At 35.8% G+C, this 20,356-nt stretch overlaps 3 protein-coding genes across 3 annotated transcripts; 2 read left to right on the top strand and 1 right to left on the bottom strand.

The window, feature by feature from the left end:
- Positions 1–1,200: 1,200 nt before the first annotated feature.
- On the top strand, positions 1,201–5,696 carry LOC117919088 (protoporphyrinogen oxidase 1, chloroplastic). Its single transcript, XM_034836139.1, has 9 exons — positions 1,201–1,677; positions 2,039–2,224; positions 2,349–2,433; positions 2,917–3,064; positions 3,141–3,221; positions 3,399–3,570; positions 4,267–4,426; positions 4,583–4,686; positions 5,173–5,696. The coding sequence occupies exons 1-9, from the start codon at positions 1,264–1,266 to the stop codon at positions 5,470–5,472; spliced, it is 1,650 nt and encodes a 549-aa protein (XP_034692030.1). The 5' UTR covers positions 1,201–1,263; the 3' UTR covers positions 5,473–5,696.
- Positions 5,697–8,713: 3,017 nt separating this feature from the next.
- LOC117917617 (auxin-responsive protein IAA4-like) lies at positions 8,714–9,864 on the top strand. Its single transcript, XM_034833943.1, has 4 exons — positions 8,714–9,081; positions 9,185–9,390; positions 9,460–9,559; positions 9,643–9,864. The coding sequence occupies exons 1-4, from the start codon at positions 8,891–8,893 to the stop codon at positions 9,695–9,697; spliced, it is 552 nt and encodes a 183-aa protein (XP_034689834.1). The 5' UTR covers positions 8,714–8,890; the 3' UTR covers positions 9,698–9,864.
- Positions 9,865–9,870: 6 nt separating this feature from the next.
- LOC117917616 (chitinase 10) lies at positions 9,871–11,025 on the bottom strand. Its single transcript, XM_034833942.1, has 2 exons — positions 10,507–11,025; positions 9,871–10,420 (listed from the first exon to the last, which is right to left on the bottom strand). Exons 1-2 carry the CDS (start codon positions 10,941–10,943, stop codon positions 10,054–10,056), a joined length of 804 nt encoding a protein of 267 aa, XP_034689833.1. The 5' UTR covers positions 10,944–11,025; the 3' UTR covers positions 9,871–10,053.
- Positions 11,026–20,356: the final 9,331 nt, after the last annotated feature.

Raw genomic sequence — 20,356 nt, 5'->3', positions numbered from 1 at the left:
GCTTGTCCAAATGAATCAAACTCTTGAGAGAAACGGCCTCAGTGCTGCTAATGTACTCGGGGTGCGCAACGCGCACTGCTCCGCATGTCAATTTCCTATTTTACCCCTTTGTTCGATTTAGATTATTGAGGTCAACGGAATAACTTCTCTAAACGACACCGTCTAATGTGCTACGTTTCCTCCTCTCTAAGAGCACGTTGTTACCATTCCATATTAGATTTAATATGTTGAAAAAAAATTAAAAAAAAAAAAAAAACAAGAGAGAATATCGGAATGAATACGGGGAAAGATCCAAAAAAAACTATTCTAGGAAAATCCCCATTAGGATTAGGCCGGGATATAGACCTATGGTCTTAGGTGAGAGTCTCATAATTCAAATTCAAAATTTATATTATTGAAAAAGAATCATATTATTAATGATATTTTAGTGACTTTATTGTTACATAACAGTCAAGTCATCTAGTAATTGTATCAATTGTTTAAATTTTATGGCGGAGATATTTTCTACAAAGCTACAAAGTTCACCGTTTTAAATTAGTTTTTAGATTTAGTAAGACAAAAAATAGGATTTGATAAATTAGATACATGACTAGAAATATGAATTGAACTACGCATATCTTTCTTCAATTCGCACATTAGTCTCTCTATCCAATATGATGATTGCACATCTTCTTTATTTTGCTGTTATGATTCTACAAGTTTGCTTATGTGTCCTAGGTTCAATAAAAAAACTTAAGCAATTTGCTTGAGCATCCCTTCATCGTGCTTTGGCATCCCTTCTCCGATCTTGAATATGATAAACATATAAATAAATTTCTTCATTTATATTATTTTTTATTTCTTTATTTTAATATTTAAATTTAATAAAAAATACTTATAAAAATATAATTCTAAGTGAATCAAAATCTAGTTTTCTAATTTTAATTATAAATGACAAATTTTAGTGGAAAAATGATGAAAATAAGCTTGCAATAACGAGATTAAACTAAGACTTTAATTCTAAAAAAAAAAAAGTATTAGATAAACTAACGTAAAAACAAATAAAATTCAAGACTTTTAGTGGGCGGTCAAAACGACACCGTTGATCTTCTCCGTTTCTTCCTCCGGGAAGAAAAAGGGATGTGATGGTGGGGCTGGGGCAGCGTCAGATGGGTTTTGCCTATTGGCCACTGGGAATGTGAGAGCAGCCACATCCAAATCTTTCTGTTAAAAGATAACGAGGGCTTCCCTTGCTTGCTTGTCGCACCATCTCTCTCCCCCACCATGCCCACCCTCACCCTCGCTGACCCTCCCACTCTTCGCCTTCTTTCTCCCGTAAATCTCCGCCGCTCCACCTCCATCAGCTCTCCATTTTTCTGTAGACCGTCTAAGAACAATTGCACTGGTCCATGGAGAGTCCGATGTGCCGTCGCCGGGGAGTCTACAATTTCTTCCTCCAAGGTCGGCGACGGAAATAATTACTCGCCGGTGGACTGCGTCATCGTCGGGGCGGGAATCAGCGGCCTCTGCATCGCTCAAGCTCTCGCCACCAAGCACAGCGATGTGGGCAGCAATGTGATTGTGACAGAGGCGAGAGATCGCGTTGGGGGCAATATAACCACCATGGAGGGGGACGGCTATCTCTGGGAGGAAGGCCCCAACAGCTTCCAGCCTTCCGATTCCATGCTCACCATGGCCGTAAGTTTTGAGCCTCATCTGGGTTGCACTGACCCACTTATTATCTCCGTTGATAGGATCATATTCCTTCTTATATTCCCACCATTTCTGCTTGCAATGCCCACCAAAATCTGCAGTAACATGAGCCTAAAACTGATTTTCTTCTGTTTAGTATATGCAATTTTGTCACAATTGAGGCTAAATACATGCTCTGACATCACCCTGGCGTTTTTCAATTTGGGGTTGTTGTTGTTGTTGTATGGTTAAATATTTTTTCCTTTTCTGTTTTTTGTCGATTTTTGAGCTAGCGTTGTTGATAATTTATTTCCCTGAAACATTGTTCTATGTTGTAGGTAAATGTTGTATTCTTGTTTTCTTGCAGGTGGATAGTGGTTTGAAGGATGATCTTGTTTTGGGGGATCCTAATGCACCTAGATTTGTATTGTGGAATGGTAAATTGAGGCCGGTTCCCTCCAAGCCAACCGACCTGCCCTTCTTTGACTTGATGAGTTTTCCTGGAAAACTCAGGGCTGGGTTTGGTGCCCTTGGCATTCGACCTCCTCCACCAGTGCGTGTTCTTAACTATATTCTACGAGTTTGTTGAAGTATATCATGGAAATATATTCACATGAATTGCATATATGCATTCTTCCATTGAATTTCTCAAACTTATGTTTTGACGAAGGTGACAGGATCATGAGGAATCTGTTGAAGAGTTTGTACGTCGTAATCTTGGTGATGAGGTTTTTGAACGCCTGATAGAGCCATTTTGTTCAGGTGCTAATCAGTTTTTGATGTTCTTAGCCTATCACGTATCATGCTGCATTCTACTGGGAATTATAAAGTTATACTTATATACCTGCTAATTTATCATATTGCTTGGTGTTCTCAAAGTTTTGTAGGCCCCAGTAGCCTCAGTAGCCTCTGAATTACTTGTCATTAAACATTTAACTCATGATCACATGGTTGCATATTTCTTAGGATGTGATCTAATTTTTGTTTGAACTGGATTAGGCAATCCGATTCACTGCAGCCATTGTGCAGTATTTCTTTAGTTTACTGACTTCACATTTTGCTCGTGTTTTATATTTTAATTATCCATATTTTACCCTCAATTTGCATGAAGAATGATTAACAGCTTGATCAGACTCCATATTCTACTGTCAAAAGTTTTATGAAGTTCACAGAATTCACTGACTCTTGTCATTTTAGATGGTTGTTGCTCAGGCCGATTTCATTGGGAATGTTTTTTGTATGCAGGTGTTTATGCGGGAGATCCTTCAAAACTGAGCATGAAAGCAGCATTTGGAAAAGTTTGGAAGCTTGAGCAGAAGGGTGGTAGTATAATTGGTGGCACCTTCAAAGCAATCCAGGAGAAAAATAATACTCCCAAGCCTCCGCGAGACCCGTAATATACATGCACATAGGCTTGTTTTATGATTCTTCCATGAAAATATGTTCAATGCCCTGAATTTTTCATGCAGGCGTTTGCCAAAGCCAAAGGGGCAAACGGTTGGATCTTTTAAGAAGGGGCTTATTATGTTGCCAGAAGCAATTTCTAAAAGGTACCCTTTCTCACTGAAGATCCAAGTTGAGAAAAACAAATATCTAAGTTGAATGTTTAACTCCAGTTGCTGGTAATTATAGAAGTATCATCTCTATATTGGTTATCTATGCTTTTTGGTACATTTAACATCCTTTGACTGTTTGACAATCTTAATTGAGTTGTATTCACCTTCCAGGTTGGGTGGCAAAGTAAAATTATCTTGGAAACTTTCAAGCATCATTAGATTGGATGATGGAGGGTATAGTCTGACTTATGAAACACCAGAAGGATTAGTTTCTCTGCAGAGTAGAAGTGTTGTGATGACTGTTCCATCCCGCGTTGCAAGTAGTCTGTTGCATCCTCTTTCTGTATGTTTCATTCTTGAACCTGGTTAAGATAGATGTAGATGTATCCTCCTTCTGCTTGGCTTCATTAGTTGAAGTTTCTAACTTGATTGTGAATAAAATCTATATCTTTGGTTAAACTTATTAAGTACTTTTGTAACAATCTGGTATTTTTAGGATTATTATATGCTTGTCACATTATGCATTTTTTTTTAATAACTTTTTGTTGAATATTCCCTTTATTTTTTAACATTAACAGTATAATTTCTAGGGATGTTCTTTCTCATATAGTCTCAGCCTTGGAAGTTCTTTGGCAGTCTATATAGCTTAGTTCTTATTTTCTCCATTTCCTCCTTTTCCATACGTTCTTTTAATGCATTTATGGAGAACGTGATTGGCAAGCACCATGCTGTTGTCATGTAGTTTGTTGGGGCTGTATTGCCCGCTGCTCATGGTTCTTTTTTTCTTTCTCTTTTTCTTAAATCACATTTCTTTTTCTGGCAAAGAAATTTGACGGTTCTACCAGTACATGCTACTCGCTAGGGAATTGGATGGGTTTGATTCACTTTAAATGCTGGAATTTTATGTACATTGTAGAATGATGTAACTGTTTCAGTTTTTTCATTATCCATATTCAATTAATGCACAAAAAATGGGAGGAAGCAGCAAGAAGCTCTACAAATATGTAGACATTTCCAAAATTGATCCACTTCTTTGCAGGCTGTTGCTGCAGATGCACTATCAAAGTTTTACTACCCCCCAGTTGCGGCAGTGTCCATTTCATATCCAAAGGAAGCAATTCGGACAGAATGCTTGATAGAAGGTGAACTTAAGGGATTTGGCCAGTTACATCCACGTAGCCAAGGGGTGGAAACCTTAGGTAAATCTGATTTAGTTTGCAATATTTTCAAAAAGGTTTTTACTCATTCTTGATACTGCTTTCCTCAATTTTGGATTCAAGAAAATGATATTTAAATGAGGGTGCATTAGAAATTCCTGCCAAATTCACCTTGCTGGTTCTTTTTGTGTTCTGCAGGAACTATATACAGCTCATCACTTTTTCCTAACCGAGCACCACCTGGAAGGATTTTGCTCTTGAACTACATTGGAGGGGCTACCAATCCTGGAATTTTGTCCAAGGTTAGGTAGCTGTCAAAATAAGATTTGAATTTCTATTGTTGATCAAATTAGGGAAGATTTTAATTGCTATTATTTTTATTTTTTCTTTTTCTCTGATTTTCAAGTGTCCATATGAATCCTTAGATACTAGATGGGTTAAGATTCTTGGTGGCCAATTTCAAATTCCAGCGTAAGCATTTATGAAATTTGATTTGTTATGCTGTGTATTCCATCTGTTTAGTGGTTAATTGATAACTGTTACTTGCATGTGCTTACTGCTGGATAATTATATAAATTGTTGGGTATTTTTTGAAGTTTGTTTATTGACTTTGTAAATTGGTTTGTCTTTTGTTAAGGCAACCTCTTCTCTATCTCATGTTGTGCCGTGTAATTACTGCAGTTCTTTTTTGTGGTGACAGGGTTGGGTGGATTTTTATGCAAGCTGTATATTCTCCGTGGTTTTTTGTTTTGGATTGTATCTAATACCTCAATTTCTTTTAACCACAGACACAGAGTGAACTTGTGGAAGCAGTAGACAGAGATTTGAGGAAGATGCTCATTAATCCTAATGCAAAGGATCCACTTGTTTTGGGTGTGAGAGTATGGCCGCAGGCCATTCCACAGTTTTTGATTGGTCATCTTGATCTCCTTGATGCTGCCAAATCTGCTCTCAGGGATGGCGGGTTCCAGGGCATGTTCCTTGGGGGCAACTATGTATCTGGTGTAGCCTTGGGACGATGCGTGGAGGGTGCATACGAAGTTGCAGCTGAGGTAGCTGATTTCCTATCGCAGAATGTGTACAAATAGTCGCATTTTGGATTTACTCTAGCGATAATAAGAGCTGCTGCATCTGGTAGAATGCACTGATAAGGAGTTTTTCCTGGAGGGTCTCAAAGTTTTGAGTACTTTATTTTGTTCCTAAGAGTTATTTCACTAATGATTCCTAATTACTGAGAAAATCAAAGTTTTTCAGAAGCTTGGTCTAAAATTCCTGAAAAATGAGCTTTTATTTATTATCTATTTTTTTGTCATGCTTGATCAATGTGAGATGGAGGGTGTTATGGTGTTGGCAATATGCATGCTCTAAACCAAGAGTAACTTTTACTAAGGAGTAAATATACATAATGTAATAGATCTCGCGTCAAAATTTGATATCCTATCTCAGGAGGGGCTTGGTTCTTTCAGTAAGAATCAAATGTAATTAGGCTTTGTTTTGGACTGCTAATGTGTAATCTTACTTGGTTTCCTCAAAGAAAGAAGGAAAACAGTTGCTTATGATTCAAAGGGGAGAAAAAGAAGAGAGAACCCAAAAATAACAAAAATCGATTAAAAGGTATAGTGCACCACTTCCCTGATCCCCCTTCTGTTTCTCTGTTGGAACAAATGGTCATTATGATTATGGAGTCTCCTGTTTCTTCAAGCTGCCGCATAATGCGTGTGTTCTGACAACTGGGTTACCATTCACTGCTAAGGGGGGTTTTTTTTAATTATATAGATATTACAAATCTGGTTCCAAATCCTCTTTTGACTTTCAACGGGCGTTAAAGCCCTTACCCTTACATGCTCTGCACCCACTGTTACCATAAAGAAAGGGTCAAAAGTTAAAAACAGAGCCTCCCCCTTTTAATTGTGGGGAATGGCATGCTTTTGGAGAGACAGAATCCTCCATTTAATGGGTTTGTTCTCATTGTTAAAGCAAAAAAATGCATTTGAGATTTGACAACATAAAAAAAATAGACAGCAATTTGAACCATCTTTGTGGGCCTGGCTCTATGGCTTTGTTCTTCCTTCTATACATGGGCATAGGGGAAGAAATATCAAAGTGATCCTGTTCATGGTTGGCCCTTTTTAATCAAAATTATGGCACAGAGCCTCCATTTGTGTACAGTAAAGGGAATTACAAGAGAGAAAGGCCCCATGAAACTAGCATGGAAATAGGATCATGCCCCCACATTCTAGAAACACCAGGTGGAACAGGGTTACATGGGGAAATCAAAAGCAACCCCAAAGTTTGACCAGAGGGAAAAGCAAAATCGCAAGAGATTAGACAAGATGATGAGATTGATACAAGCACACAGCTGGGGAAAAGATCATTTGGCATTCTAAGACAATGCTGTTATATTTGGGGGCATTGAAGAAGAATGGTTGTGGGGCAAAAGAAAAAAAGAAGAAAAAAAAAGGGAAGTGTGTTTTGGAGACGAGGCACAAAAGTCATTGGAGCAAGGGAAAGATGATGGCCCATTGAAGCAACCCAATGGTAGGGAGGGCAGGGAACAACTACTTTAGCTTTGTTCCTCCACGTTTGTTCCAATTCTTTCTTTGCTCACCTTTGGCGTTTCTTTAGGTGCAAGCAAGCCTCCTTGTTCCCCTTCTTGTAAAAGAAACCTCAAGCTCATCCCTCCGCTGCAATAGCTCCTAGGCTTAAACTCATGAAATCTCAAATTCCATTATTGCATTGAAAAAAGAAAAGAAAAGAAAAGAAAAAATCTTGTGTACTAGGAGGGAGATGCAATAAAAACGTGAAAAATTTTCACGTGTGGAGAGAGATTTTGAATTGATGAAGAATAGGGAAAAAATCATCAACTTTGATTCTTACCCTTTGCCTCTAGTCTCCACACATAGAGTTGATTGCATGTCCCCTAAGAGTAGAATTTTTGTTCCTCTCTTTTCCTATTAGTAATCACTACAAACACTTCAAAGTTCATACCCTTGTTGAGACTAGTTTGGAATGAACTCTTTCACTAATCATGAATGAAAGGGGTATATTTCTTAAAGACACTCATTTCAAATTCTAGGTGAAACAAAAGGAACCCATCCATTCTCATTGGGGGTATTCAAAAGCCCCCCCCCCCATGTGTCTTTCTTGTATGTAGAAGCATCATCTCCTATGGTTTTAAGCCATTTACTATTGACAATATAATATTACTCTGCATAAAAGAACATTGATATGCTGGTTTGATCTCACGAGTATCAACACCTAAATAATGTGTATGCCCCACGGTCCTTTCCGCAACACGATGTACTCATACATTGAACATTGATTTGAGGGTGTGTTAGATATAATATGAACTTTTACTGTGAAAAAAGAACTCTCAAGTATCAAGGCCTTTGTTCAGGCAGCAATGGGAGGCTGCCAAGACAAATTATTTCAAGCCCTGGTGTTTTATATTTTTTTGTTTCAGGTCAGAGGGAGATGTGCAAAGGAAGTGGCACTTCTCTTCCATATACATGCATCACAGATTGTATATAATTACTACTGCATTACCAAGTAGATTCTTATATGGAAAAGCTTGACACAACTATAAAACTAATGAACCAAAGTGTCAGGGTAATCCGGATGTTGGTCGGCTATGGCTAGCAACAATTCCATTAGCTAGGAGGCATAGCTAGCTCTCTTGGCTAATATGGAGGGATGGAATCTATTAAAATGCATGTTGTAATTTGGGCACTTCTTTTCAAGAAAATTTAAAGAGTGAGAAATGGTATGCTTTGAATCTTCATGTGAGAGAGAAAAAGGGAAGGGCGTGGTTCAAAATAAAGGGAAGGAGAGGTTAGATTGTTCAGTAAGCCTTACCCTATATGGGTTGTAACGTGTTGGTCCATATGGTTCCCACTGCTCTCACTTGTGCACTTTAAATTTGTTGTCTAAAGATATGTATACTTTGGAAGATACCCTCAAATGGATGAGAAGAGAAAAACTTTTGTTAAAATTGTGTTTTTGGGAGAACTATTAAAACCTTGATCAGTAATTTGCATTGCCCAAGTCAAAAAGGAAGAAAGCAAAAGAAGTCTTAATGTTTGTCAAGGGTTGATTTGTAGTTTGCTATTGAGATGGTTTCCCAAAGTTTATGTCTAGAATGACCCTTATTACTTATAAACCCATGTGGGAAGCTGTAAGTACTAGCGGCAAGACTCTTAAATTTTGCATATGAATCACATTTAAGTTAAAAAAAATATGGGACATGATGATAAAAGCCAACATTCTAGTATTTAACTTGCAAGCTAAGGTGGTAAAATCAAGTCATGTCCTACTTGACATGTGTATGTGTCGGCTACCCTGACAACATTTGAGGCTGAAGATTTTCTTGGTCAAGTTCATATGCCTCCCTAGCCCGTCCCTCCCCCCTAAACTTCATTCTCTATGCCTCCTTAGTCCCTTCCCACGAAGTTGACACCTCTCTATCTCCAAGGTTCTCTCTCTATTTAAGCCCAAGACTCAAGGTGTATGTTTTGGGTGTCTTTATTCACAATGGGTAGAGCTACAAACTCTTCATCATCATCTATTGACAGCAGCAGCCATCCAACTGTTTCATCTGCATCTTCTTTCCCCCGGCTCAAGAGAGACCTCAGCACAGATCTTAGCCTTGGGCTCAGCATTTCAACCTCTGATCACCATTACTGCCCTTCCACTCCAAGGTAACAACAGCATTAACCCATACAGCAGTGCCCATTTTATCTCTTAATTTCCAGTTTTTTATGTTCAATTGATGCTTAATTCATGAATATTAATGCATGTTAGGGAGCAACAATCAGATTGGCCACCCATAAAGACTCTCCTCAGGAAGGCCCTGGCAGGAGAAGGAAACAAGTGCAATGATGCCACCTTCTTTGTGAAGGTATACATGGAAGGCATTCCAATTGGACGAAAGCTCGATCTATTTGCGCACGACGGTTACCATGCCTTGATAAGGACTCTTGACGATATGTTCAGCACCACCATTCTCTGTAAGTCCCACATATTTCTGTTGAAGTGTTCTAGTCAATAAGAAATCATCAATGATTCATTTCAAGCAGGGGCTGAGGTGGATGGAGTTCTGCATTCTGAGAAATGCCATGTGCTAACATATGAAGACAAGGAAGGAGACTGGATGATGGTTGGGGATGTTCCTTGGGAGTGAGTTTCACTTTAACCCCCATCCACTTCTTGTCTACTCTTTTTAATGGATTAAAGTTGCCCAACTTCTGTTTTTTGTGCAGGCTGTTCTTGACCACTGTAAAGAGATTGAAGATCACTAGGGTAGACAAATACTAAAGAGCCCAATCCCAGTACATCCTTGATAGTTGTCTTTTCCGATCTCTCCACATTTTGTCTTGTGGGGTGGAAATCAAACTCACAGTATATGAATTTGTTACTGAGTTATAGATGTACATGCATACACACCAAATGAGTATATATAGTTTTATTTTTCCCTTGTTTCATTTGTATGTGAAAAAGGAGCTTTCATTACAAGTAGTTCTTACATTCAATTCTCTTCAATGTTCTTATTATCATCCAATATTTTCACTCCCAAATTAAATCTCCGGGGCAAAGTCAAGGCTAGGCCTCAATACAATGGAGTTGAAGTTCTGGGGGTATTAGCCATGGTTAAACAAAAGGAGAGGCTATGATCAGAAGGATTTTTGATATGCACAATCCAAGTTAGGCCCAGTGCCAACTTTAAACAGTGCTCCATATCTCTGGAAATAGCCGATCCGGTCATTCACCCGTCCATCGTTAGGGATTCCACACTCAAGTCCGCCATTTATAATGTTAGTTGTCAACCCAAAACCTGCTGTCCTATTGGCTGCAACATCTTCTGCTGTGGGCACATATCGCCCAACCATCACATTGTGACAAGAGGGCTTTGGCTTCTGTTCAGTCATCCAAAACCAAAGAGCTGTTCTGAATGCTGTCATGGAGTTGTTAGACACTATCTCTGGGTTTCTCAGGCCATCAAACCCCAAGGCCTTCCCAGCTGGCCCATAGTTGTAATTCCTGCCATGATTATATATATGTTAGTAGGAAAATCAATCTTTGATCACAACAAACTTTCATAACTAGTAATGTAACAGTAACATTACCAAGATAATTGAATAGGGCCTCTTCCTTTGTAAGATTTGCCTGGGTAGCAAGGCCATTCAGTGTTGGTAGAGTCGCAGTAGTCACTCTGTGGACTAACTTCCTCTTTAAAGCACAGACCCCAAGCATAGGGTCCATCAGGTGCAGTAGCCCATCCTCCTGTAGTTTCATGGGAAATTTGAGCAAGAAAAGCTGCAATTTCACGCTTACGGGTAGCTAAACCTCCTGTATTACCAAATGTAGGGAAGCATCTTGTTGCTTGAATGAATGAGTCATAAGTGTAGAAGTCCTTAGCAGGGCATGCATTGTCGTCCTTGTGTATGAAGATGCCATCAAAGAGTTCCTTAGTAACAAGAGAAGAGATGGGGAGTCCCCGAGCTTCAGAAAGGAGACCAGAGCAGAGCATGAAGGAGAGAAAGACAAGAGAAGAGGGAGCCATTGCAGAACTGTTACTCAATTTGCTTGGTAATGGAAGCCAAGGAACTCCATTTAAATATAAGAAGAGAACCTCTGAGAGATGCAATCTGGCTTACAAAGTCAGAGGCAAGATTTTTGACTTGTGAAACTCAGATAAAACTCCATCTTTGACCAGTCCACTGATACGGCATTGGCAGTTGAATTGGCCTCCTCCTTTGATTGGAAGACTCCTATACAGCCACTGTGGAAATGGGAATGTCGACACCACACATACATACGTATGATATAGTCTTGGCCTGCTAACATAATTAAAACACAATATTGGTTATCTTTTTATATTAGTTTCTTCTTTGCAGGGGAAGGAGACGGCTAAACTGTCTTCTTCCATCTCCTTTATTCAATCATATTTTCATTCCATACTGCGACAAGGCTCAGTATAGTCCACGTCCTTTCCTTCGGAGGCTTTCCGGGAAAGTTTAAAAAATGGCCGGCAAAGCGGCAGCCTGTTAACTTGAAATTGTTGCCAAAAACAGCTAGCTATCACACCTGGCTTGACTTTGAACTCTTCAATATCAGCATATTATGTGGGTCAAAACACTTGAACAATTTGTGTTAATCGACCAAGAGGAGTTCTAAACAATTCCTTTTCCAGCGTCATCATCAGTTTTATAGCTCAGAAAGGAAAGCTTGTAGTGCCTAGAATTGGGTTGGTGGTGAGCACTAGCAGCATGGAGGACAGGCCTAGGACTCAATACAATGCATCTCAAAAGAATTGACCCTCGGTTAAGTCATAGTGCCAGCCATGTGTGTAAGCACTACATAGCAATTGAGTTATGGTTGCTTTCAGTGCTTTGACTCCAATGTGGGTAGTAAAGGCCTCAGTTGCAGAAGTAATACTAGTCTTCCGATTGTGATAATAATTATGATAGGACTTGGACGATGAAGGAAGGACCATGATACCATCTTCCTCAATAAAGAAAATTAATGGTGACTCTATGTTGAGTCACAATAGTAGGAGGAAAGTGGTTGTAAAGCAGTGCTGGGGCTTTAAATTTCAGCCTCCTGGTGGATTCACATTGATGTTTCCCTTCATTATTTCGTGTATCAGTTGTTGCTATTGTTGATATAAGGTTGCTACACGACACCAATCTCAGTGAAATTCCTGCTTTGGAGGAAAAAAGAAGATGGGGAAGTATTACATAAGTGTTTGTGCTGGTTGTTTTCACGGACATTCTAAGGAGGTTCATTCCCCGTAAGTGTCAAATAAGCCAAAGCCAATGAACGAGGAATTGATGTATATTGTAAAGATCCACTCTCTCCCTTGTAGATATGGTCTATTATGGCCTAGGCATTTCATGTGGGGTTGCTAGATAGACGAGCCCTACACTAGGACGAGGATGTGACTTGTTTTATCTCATATACATATTGTCTGATCTAGTTTCATTTAAAACAGGTTTGTCCAGTTAAGAGAAGCTTCACATATATATATATCGTGACAGAGAACTTCTTATCTATCCGATATGACTTGTAGCATTGTTGATACCATCTAGAAACTATTCTACAGGTCTCATATTGGAACAAAATTGAGTGCCTTTGGACCAGTCTCAACAATTCCCCTTTCCCCCACCATCCACCACCAAAGAAGAAAACAAAGGAAGTAGTGGCATCGGCTTAATGCTGACTTTGCATTGGTGGCATTCTTCCTAGTCAACTTGGCCCAACCTAGACAGAGAATACCCTCAAAGGACTGATAAGTTATGGGGATAGACCCAATGGGCCTGCAGGACCATGGCAAAGCCCAGAGAGAGAAAGAAGAGAGAGAGAGAGAGAGAGAGAGAGAGAGAGAGAGAGAGAGAGGCATTGGCACATTGCAGTGGGGATGACCCTGTATTAGGAGAAGAAATAAATGAAAAGTGGGGCAAGGCTTGAGAAATGAGGAAAAGGCCCACTTGAGAGAGGGAGTAACGTGAGAGTTCAAAAGCAATTTGTGGTCCTTTTCCAATTAAGCCAATTAAGCATGTCCTTTCAAACACCGTTGAGTGCACCTTTTCTCAACCCGGACCCGTTCCCTGCTGGCTTTAAGCATAAGAATGCCCTCTCCTTTTCCACCCAACAAACCCCTAACTTGGCTTATTGCTTTTGGATATCAACTTGGCTTGGTATTGGATTCTTCCCATACCAGTCATCCTGTCTCTACCTCTTGTTGTATTTTGTTTGTATGATGCTCCTTGTTTCGTTTATTTGATTTTTTTTTTCTTTGTATGGTACCATAACAGTTTTGTATGGATTTTGCGTCTTATTTGGGTTGATTTCTAAGAAATTTGAAACTTTTTTTTCAAATTTAATAAGTGTTTTTATATTTATTTAACTAATTTTATTTAAAAAAATCTTACGATATTGGACTTGTTCGATAACTATTTTTTAAAACAATTCTAAAAACCGGTTTTTGAAAATGGTTTTTGAAAACCGTTTTGCTAATATTTTATAAAATAAAAGTCTGTTTGAAAATTTAAACGTTTTTAAACCTATTTTTAATATTTTTAAGTTCAATATCTACAATCATTAGAAAACAAATAAAAAATGTTATAAAAAAATAACTAAAAAATATTTTTTTTTAAATACTGTGTTAATTTTTTATTATCAAACATTTTTTTGTCATTTTTTTTAAAAAATTGTTCTAAAAAATAATTATCAAATAGACTCGTAATTGGTTTTTCTTTTTATAAAAACTCTATTTTGATTGGTATAAAAAATTATTTTATATTTAATAAAAGTTTTGCAATATCAATATTACCCTTAAAAATTATGATTTTAACTCCCAATTAAACCCAAAAATAGGAAACTATCTCACTTTTCTTTTTCAAAAAATAGAAATATATTTAAAAAATAAATAAAGATTTGTCAATAAAATATATTTTCTCTTAGAAGAAAATATACACAAGCCAAGCTTTTCATACATGACCTTGCATGGATTATTAGGTAACCGATAATTTTGGTAAAAGAAAAATATTTTTCTTCCCTATTGATATGGTTGAAGACTTAAACCTATTTCAATCCATTCATTTTATTGCTTGAGTCAATGGATAATGAGCTTAAATGAAAGAAACCCACCAATGATGAGATCAAGGGTTAGAGATGTGTGTGAAAATGGGGGCAATGTCTTGACTCTTGGTGGAGAAAATTGCCAAGAAACCCATTGTGAAGTTGTCAATGTCCTTGAAATTTTAGTCAAATTACATGAAATTAAATTTGAGGCCACAAAAAGTAGGGTTGGGGGTAGGTAGACTCATCCCCATCCCTTTTCTTTTTTTCACACAAGAAAAAGAAACCAAAAATTGTAAGGGAAGAAAAGGCATTGAGTTGAAGTCATAAGATTGGGAAAAAAAATAATTAAAAAATAAAAATTGATAACCAATAGGGTGAAGCCAATCCTAGATATCATTCCCATCCCACCATGTAGAAAGGGGGTCGCTTGGTTTTCAAAATTCTAAAGAAAAGGTGGCATGCTCACATTGGTCCCACCGGAGCCTGATATTTTAGGAAAAGGCCAAAGATCCTTATTGCCCATGGAAAGAGACAAATGAACCTAAACCCAAGGAAAAGGAAAAGGAAAAGGAAAAGGAAAAGTATTTCCTTGTCACTTTCCCCATTTAAATCTTGTTAGATGAGGGAACGTGAACGTTATGTTATTGAAAAATATATAATATAATATAATTATTTTAAAATTAATAAAATTTTGAATTCTTTATTCATTATAAAAAACTATGATAGCGAGTTTTGAAGTTTAATTTTTGTTTTTTTTTCTCTTTTATTTATTTGTTATTATAATTGCTATCATTCTAATAAAAATTGTATATAAAAAAAAATTGATAAGAGATATTTAAAAAAACAAAAAAAATTCTTACAAAAAAAATTATAAGAAGCAAATAAATAAACTAAATTTAATTTAATATAGAATTTAGTAGAAAATTATGTATTTAAATATAATTTTGTTGATAAGAGTGATGTAGGAGAATTGATAGCAAGACGACTCGAAGAAGATTGTCAATGACACCAATTAGAGTCTTCACCAAATGCCAAGATCAAGAAGTAGAGTTCCTTACGATCTTCTTTCGAGCTAAGGTGAGAGGATGTAGTGTGGTATGAGTTTGATAAACTTGACAAATTAATTATTTATTCAATGGATTAACTATCAATTTGGTGGAAAGACACCAACTTAATTAGCAAAAATTGACTAACCCCGACTCATCTACAAGGGTTCTACATTATGGAAAATATAATAAAGTTAGGTATGAATAGGGATGACATATGTGATACGAAGTAATTAATATCATTTTTCTCTTTATATGACTCCAATTTTATAAATAATTGAATGAAAAACAAAAAATATGATAAAAGAATAGAAAACTTTATCCAATAGAAATATTTATTTCATGTCTGATTTCCATTTCTATCATCATGAGGAGAATTTTATGGCTTATACAAATGTGTTACCAAAATTTATTATATATTTTTTTAATCTGCTCTCCCAAAAATCAATAAGAGAATTAAAAAAGATATTTACCATGTGGTTGATGCTTATGTCCTTTAGCATAATCTATTATCAATAGAAGAAGCCTTTCGATGTCACCTCAAAAGTAAAAAGTACTTGTTTAACTAGATCAACCCAAGATGATTACCTTAAAAGTGGAGAGAAAGGTATAAATGGGGTAATAGTCTCTTTTTACAAATTTAGATTATATGAATATAAGAGATAATTATGTGCAAATGTATAATAAATATAATGAAAATCAATTGCATATATAATAAAAAGACCAAGGAAAAGAAATTGCAAACACTTGATTTTATAATGGCTTGATGCAACCCAACTTACATTCATTTTACAATTGGAATTTTTTTTTTACTCTAATGAGCACACCAAATTTTCTCACGAGATGTCTCATTTTTTAACTTCCTAAGTGATACTTCACATTTGACAAACATTAAGTAATGTGTCACATTTAAAATTTTCCCCTAAATGATATCTCACACTTGGAACTCACCTCACAAAGGTTAAAAAAAATGATTAATAATTAAACTAAAAAAATCTTAGTACAAGTTTAAGTTCAAATAGGTACAACATCGATTAGAATTGAGATGCACTAAATGGATATGAGTTTTGAAATTAAGTGCACTAAAAAACACTCCTCTGATCCTTAAATATAATCGAGAAAGATTTTCAAATGTTAAACTCTTTAAAACAATAAAGTTTGGAGTCTTTTTATACAAGTTTAGATAAAGCTAGCCATTAAATATAGTTTGGAGTTGGTCAATCGACCAATCAACTCAACTAATTTACTAGTCATTAGTATTTAATGCTCTAACAAATTACTATTGGGATTCATGAGGCCGTCAATTAATTGAACAACCAATTCAACTAGTCTTCAATTAGACCTCAATCCTCGAGGTTCCGCTTCAATCGATCAACTACACCCCAACTACTGGAAGTTAAGGTTGCATAAAATGCCCTTCGATTGTTTGAGTTCAACTTATTCAATTGGTTCTTAACCCCCTAAATCAATTATATTGTAAAATGCTTAAAAACCTTAATTTAAACCTTCAACAACTGATGTATAGCAACTTAAAACATTTTTAAGCAATTTTAGAAATTATTTGGCTCAAGGTTTTAATTTTAAAATATGAAATCATTCAATTATTAAAGAATTTAAAACAATCTAGCACTTAAAAATGATTTTTGATCCAAGAAGTAAATGCAATATGAACCTAGTGCATCAATAACCTTACAAAAAAATCCTAAACAAATGTGTTTTCAAAGCTCTTCTATTTAAGGTCTTCATCTTTTTTCTTGGTTTTTTTTATTTGATTTATCTATGTGATTTATTATTTTGGAAATCTTTTTGTCTCAATATACTTATTATAAAATATTAATTTCATTTCTTATTTTCTTATCATCAAAATTGAAATTAATTAGACCTTAGTTTAGGATACCTCGTGTTTCACTTGCATCCCGGCCACTTGCAAAGTTTGATTTGAGGGAAAAAAAAAAGTCAAGAAAATAAAGGTAAAGGAAGAAAAAAACCAAACACAAGAAAACAAAAGATACGATATGGCGAATAAATCTTTTTAAAAAGGTGTAAATTCAATAGTATTTGTTTCACCATATTTTCTTTATATTATTTCTCTCTTACGTGTATAACAATATTTTATATAAAATTTCAATTACAAATATTAGAGGAAATATTTGAAATTCATACCCGTCTGCCTCGTAAATAAAACAACACTATAGCTTGGATCAACTTGTTAAAAAAAATAAAAAATAAAAAAATCAAATATTTAATAAAAGAATTTAACTATATTTAAGTCATCTTATCTAGAAAAATTAGTAATAATTTAAAATAATTTAATAAAAAATAAAAAATAACATTACCTTTTCCATATGAAAAATCATAATATTTAGCTCTCTTCATAAAACAAACTTCTACTATATCCCACCACAGGGAAGTTTCCTTGGCCAGGTTTCAAACAATCCTCCTTATCAAATCCCAAGATTGAAGGAACCCAATACTCATGCAACTGTACCTTTGAGGAAAAGCCAAAGCTAAAGCTAAAATACAAACAAGGACGTTGTGTCTGAAAGACTGAAAGGAGAAGGTGGGGTTCGTGGGGGCAGGGGTGACGAGGCTAGGGCCGTGTTGAATGCCAGCTAGGGCGCCGCTTTAGTTTACTGTCTTCCTTTTCCTTGATTTGTTTTCTCTGTTTTTTGACGTTGCATGTGACTTCCTCACGACCCTTTATTTAATGATTTCCTTTCTCCCCTCTCTCCCCCTCCTCTCCTTCCCTCCCTTGATCACCTAAAGTATTAGTTTTTCAAATCAGAGTGATGGGTGTATATGATATTAATTCCATACTGTAGAACTCCTTCGCAAAGACTTGAACGGCATGCCCAGTCACCATCGCCACCCATCAACAACAACGACAAATAATTAGTCAAACCCTAGAGCGTCATTACATATATATAAAATGATATTGCGAAGGGGATAATCTTTGAGATGGTATCAAACTCAACTGCAAAAGTACAAAGCTTTGATTGTTATGGATCATAAACTAAGTCTTTATTCTCAATCCAAGTTGGAAAATATCCAAGAAAAATAGGGTTTAGAGATGGAGAAGTTGGAAAATATCCAAGAAAAATATGGTTTAGAGATGGAGAAGAAGGGAGGTTTCCAAGTATGACGAAACTCTAGTAGAAGAAGAAGAAACTAAAACTAGATTCTAACCCCAAGTGGATACTTGGATTACTGATGGGAGGCCAGTTTTTCAAAAGTATGGATAATGAAAGAAGAATAAAGGGATCCTTCATTTAACATAGCATTGACTTGTGGATACCTATGGGAGGGAGAATATGACCCATGGCTTGTCGTTTTACATGTGATAGCAAGAGACAACCCCCTTATCCTTCCCGGTCACCCCTTTGTATAATTATAACAGCAGGCCAAGGGACCTTATCCCTGTAGTTTTCAGTGGCCAGTGGGCTATGAATCACCAAACTTTTCCACACCTTGACCTATTAAACTCTGAATTTTCTATACCATAACCGCCATGTATGAAAATTTCTGGCAATTAATTATATTTACCCATACGCTTATAATAAACGCCCGGTTAATTATGCCATAAGACACACGTAATATCATATGCTTTCTCTGGAATTTCTTTTGTGACAGAGGGAGACTCACGATGCCTAGCGGCCATTGTGGAAGGATTCCTTCCTCAAGTTAAACTATTCTTCAAGGTGTTTGGAATTTCTTCCTTCTTTTTAAGTAGGGTACAAGGAGGTTGAATTCAAGGATGAAATTGTCGTACATGCATCGGTGAAACTTGAATCAATTTTATTGTGTTTCATTTAGGGTGCCGAAAGTCAAGCTCTTCGTTTAGCTTGTAGGGATCGAGTTGTCTGATTAACTTGCTAGTTGAAGGGGTGCAAAGAACTTTTTTTTTTTTTTTTATATGATGAATGACGAGTTTGCTCCTATAATATATTTAACTCTCTTATGTCTTGGATTTTTTTTTCTTTTAAAGAGCGCAACCGTAATTGAAAGGTTTTTTTTCAAAAGTTTCACCGTTATAGTCTTTTGGTTTTTTCTTTTGATTACTGGATTGTTGGGTGTTAATACACTATATAAATTTAGGGATCACATTGATCATTGAACCACGTTGAAATCTTTCATTTTTTTTAAATTTTCTACTCATGTATGTGTCCAACTTTAGTTAACAAAATCAATCAAAATTTGTAAAATTAGTAGAAAAAACCTTTAAAAAATGATACAATAAATAACAATATAGTTATTGAAGTTATTTTTTCTCCTAAGAAAATCATATGACAAAATATGTAAACACTCAAAAATATATTCAATGCCAAAATAATGATTTATTTGTTAAAGATATTATAAAAAAAATTATAATATAAGTATGATTATTTTTATTTAAAAGTGCTTATAATTTTATTTATAAGTTTATATTTCTCTTGTATCCACAATGGTTTATATACTACCACTAGTAGTTTAATGAAATTTTAAAATAAAATAATTAAAATTTTGTTCTTTTTTTCTTTCACATAAATATAAAATTTTGTTTACAGAGATAAATTAGGGTAAATATATTTGTCTTTGCATCATAATAAACTCAAAACACATGGTTGAATAAGCCCGATTAAATAAAAACTTAAAATAAATATAACTTTTAAGTTCTCAAAACAAAATTACATTTTTTTTGCACTTAGTATAATCTTACTCTAGAAATATTTTGCTAAATATACATACATCAAAATCCATTAAAATCAACACGTAATTAAGCAAATAGAGGGCCAAGTTGGAATATGATGAATTGTGAAGCTTGTTAAAGATATTTTATTTGTGGTGATGAGGTGGGCTAGCTGTGTCCAATTACTAATTTGTACTTCAAAATTAGTACGAAGAATCTTTGAATTTGTCCCTGGTGATAAATTAATAGAATTGGAAAATGTATGTAGCTAGAAATCTTCAGAAAGTGGGATAGATTCAAGGTTTGGACTATTGCGTAACGTGCCAATTATATCATATTATATACACTTGGGCACAACATTTTTCAATGGAGGCGTTGTCATTAATTATTGATGCCTCTTGTTTTATTGCTATAATTCATTGGAATTAATTCTAAGTCAATCTAAAATTTGATATTTCAACCCATGCCCATACAAGTGTATTTCAAATGGGGATTAAGATTTACATTAATTGTTGTACTACTAGGTTATACTAAGGTCATGTGGTGCAATTAATCAATTGATGAAACGACGTCGTTTGTGGGGGTTTTAATTCGTATATTATTGTGTGGATTGACGTGGGCGTGGCTTCATAGTCAGTGGGATTAGGTATTCTATGGGTTTGTGAGGGGGTGTGGGAC

Source organism: Vitis riparia, chromosome 7 (assembly GCF_004353265.1).
Source record: "Vitis riparia cultivar Riparia Gloire de Montpellier isolate 1030 chromosome 7, EGFV_Vit.rip_1.0, whole genome shotgun sequence".
NCBI classification, from domain to species: Eukaryota; Viridiplantae; Streptophyta; class Magnoliopsida; order Vitales; family Vitaceae; genus Vitis; species Vitis riparia.
This window is presented reverse-complemented; position numbering and strand designations above follow the sequence as displayed.

Bases quoted from the DNA above. Each gene is read 5' to 3' on its own strand.
- LOC117919088 (XM_034836139.1), top strand. From the start codon at position 1,264: ATGCCCACCCTCACCCTCGCTGACCCTCCCACTCTTCGCCTTCTTTCT. The intron at 3,571-4,266 runs GTATGTTTCATT...ACTTCTTTGCAG, and splicing joins GTCTGTTGCATCCTCTTTCT to GCTGTTGCTGCAGATGCACT. The intron at 4,687-5,172 runs GTTAGGTAGCTG...TTTTAACCACAG, and splicing joins ATCCTGGAATTTTGTCCAAG to ACACAGAGTGAACTTGTGGA.
- LOC117917617 (XM_034833943.1), top strand. From the start codon at position 8,891: ATGTTTTGGGTGTCTTTATTCACAATGGGTAGAGCTACAAACTCTTCA. The intron at 9,082-9,184 runs GTAACAACAGCA...AATGCATGTTAG, and splicing joins TACTGCCCTTCCACTCCAAG to GGAGCAACAATCAGATTGGC. The intron at 9,391-9,459 runs GTAAGTCCCACA...CATTTCAAGCAG, and splicing joins GTTCAGCACCACCATTCTCT to GGGCTGAGGTGGATGGAGTT.
- LOC117917616 (XM_034833942.1), bottom strand. From the start codon at position 10,943: ATGGCTCCCTCTTCTCTTGTCTTTCTCTCCTTCATGCTCTGCTCTGGT. The intron at 10,421-10,506 runs GTAATGTTACTG...TAATCATGGCAG, and splicing joins GGCCCTATTCAATTATCTTG to GAATTACAACTATGGGCCAG.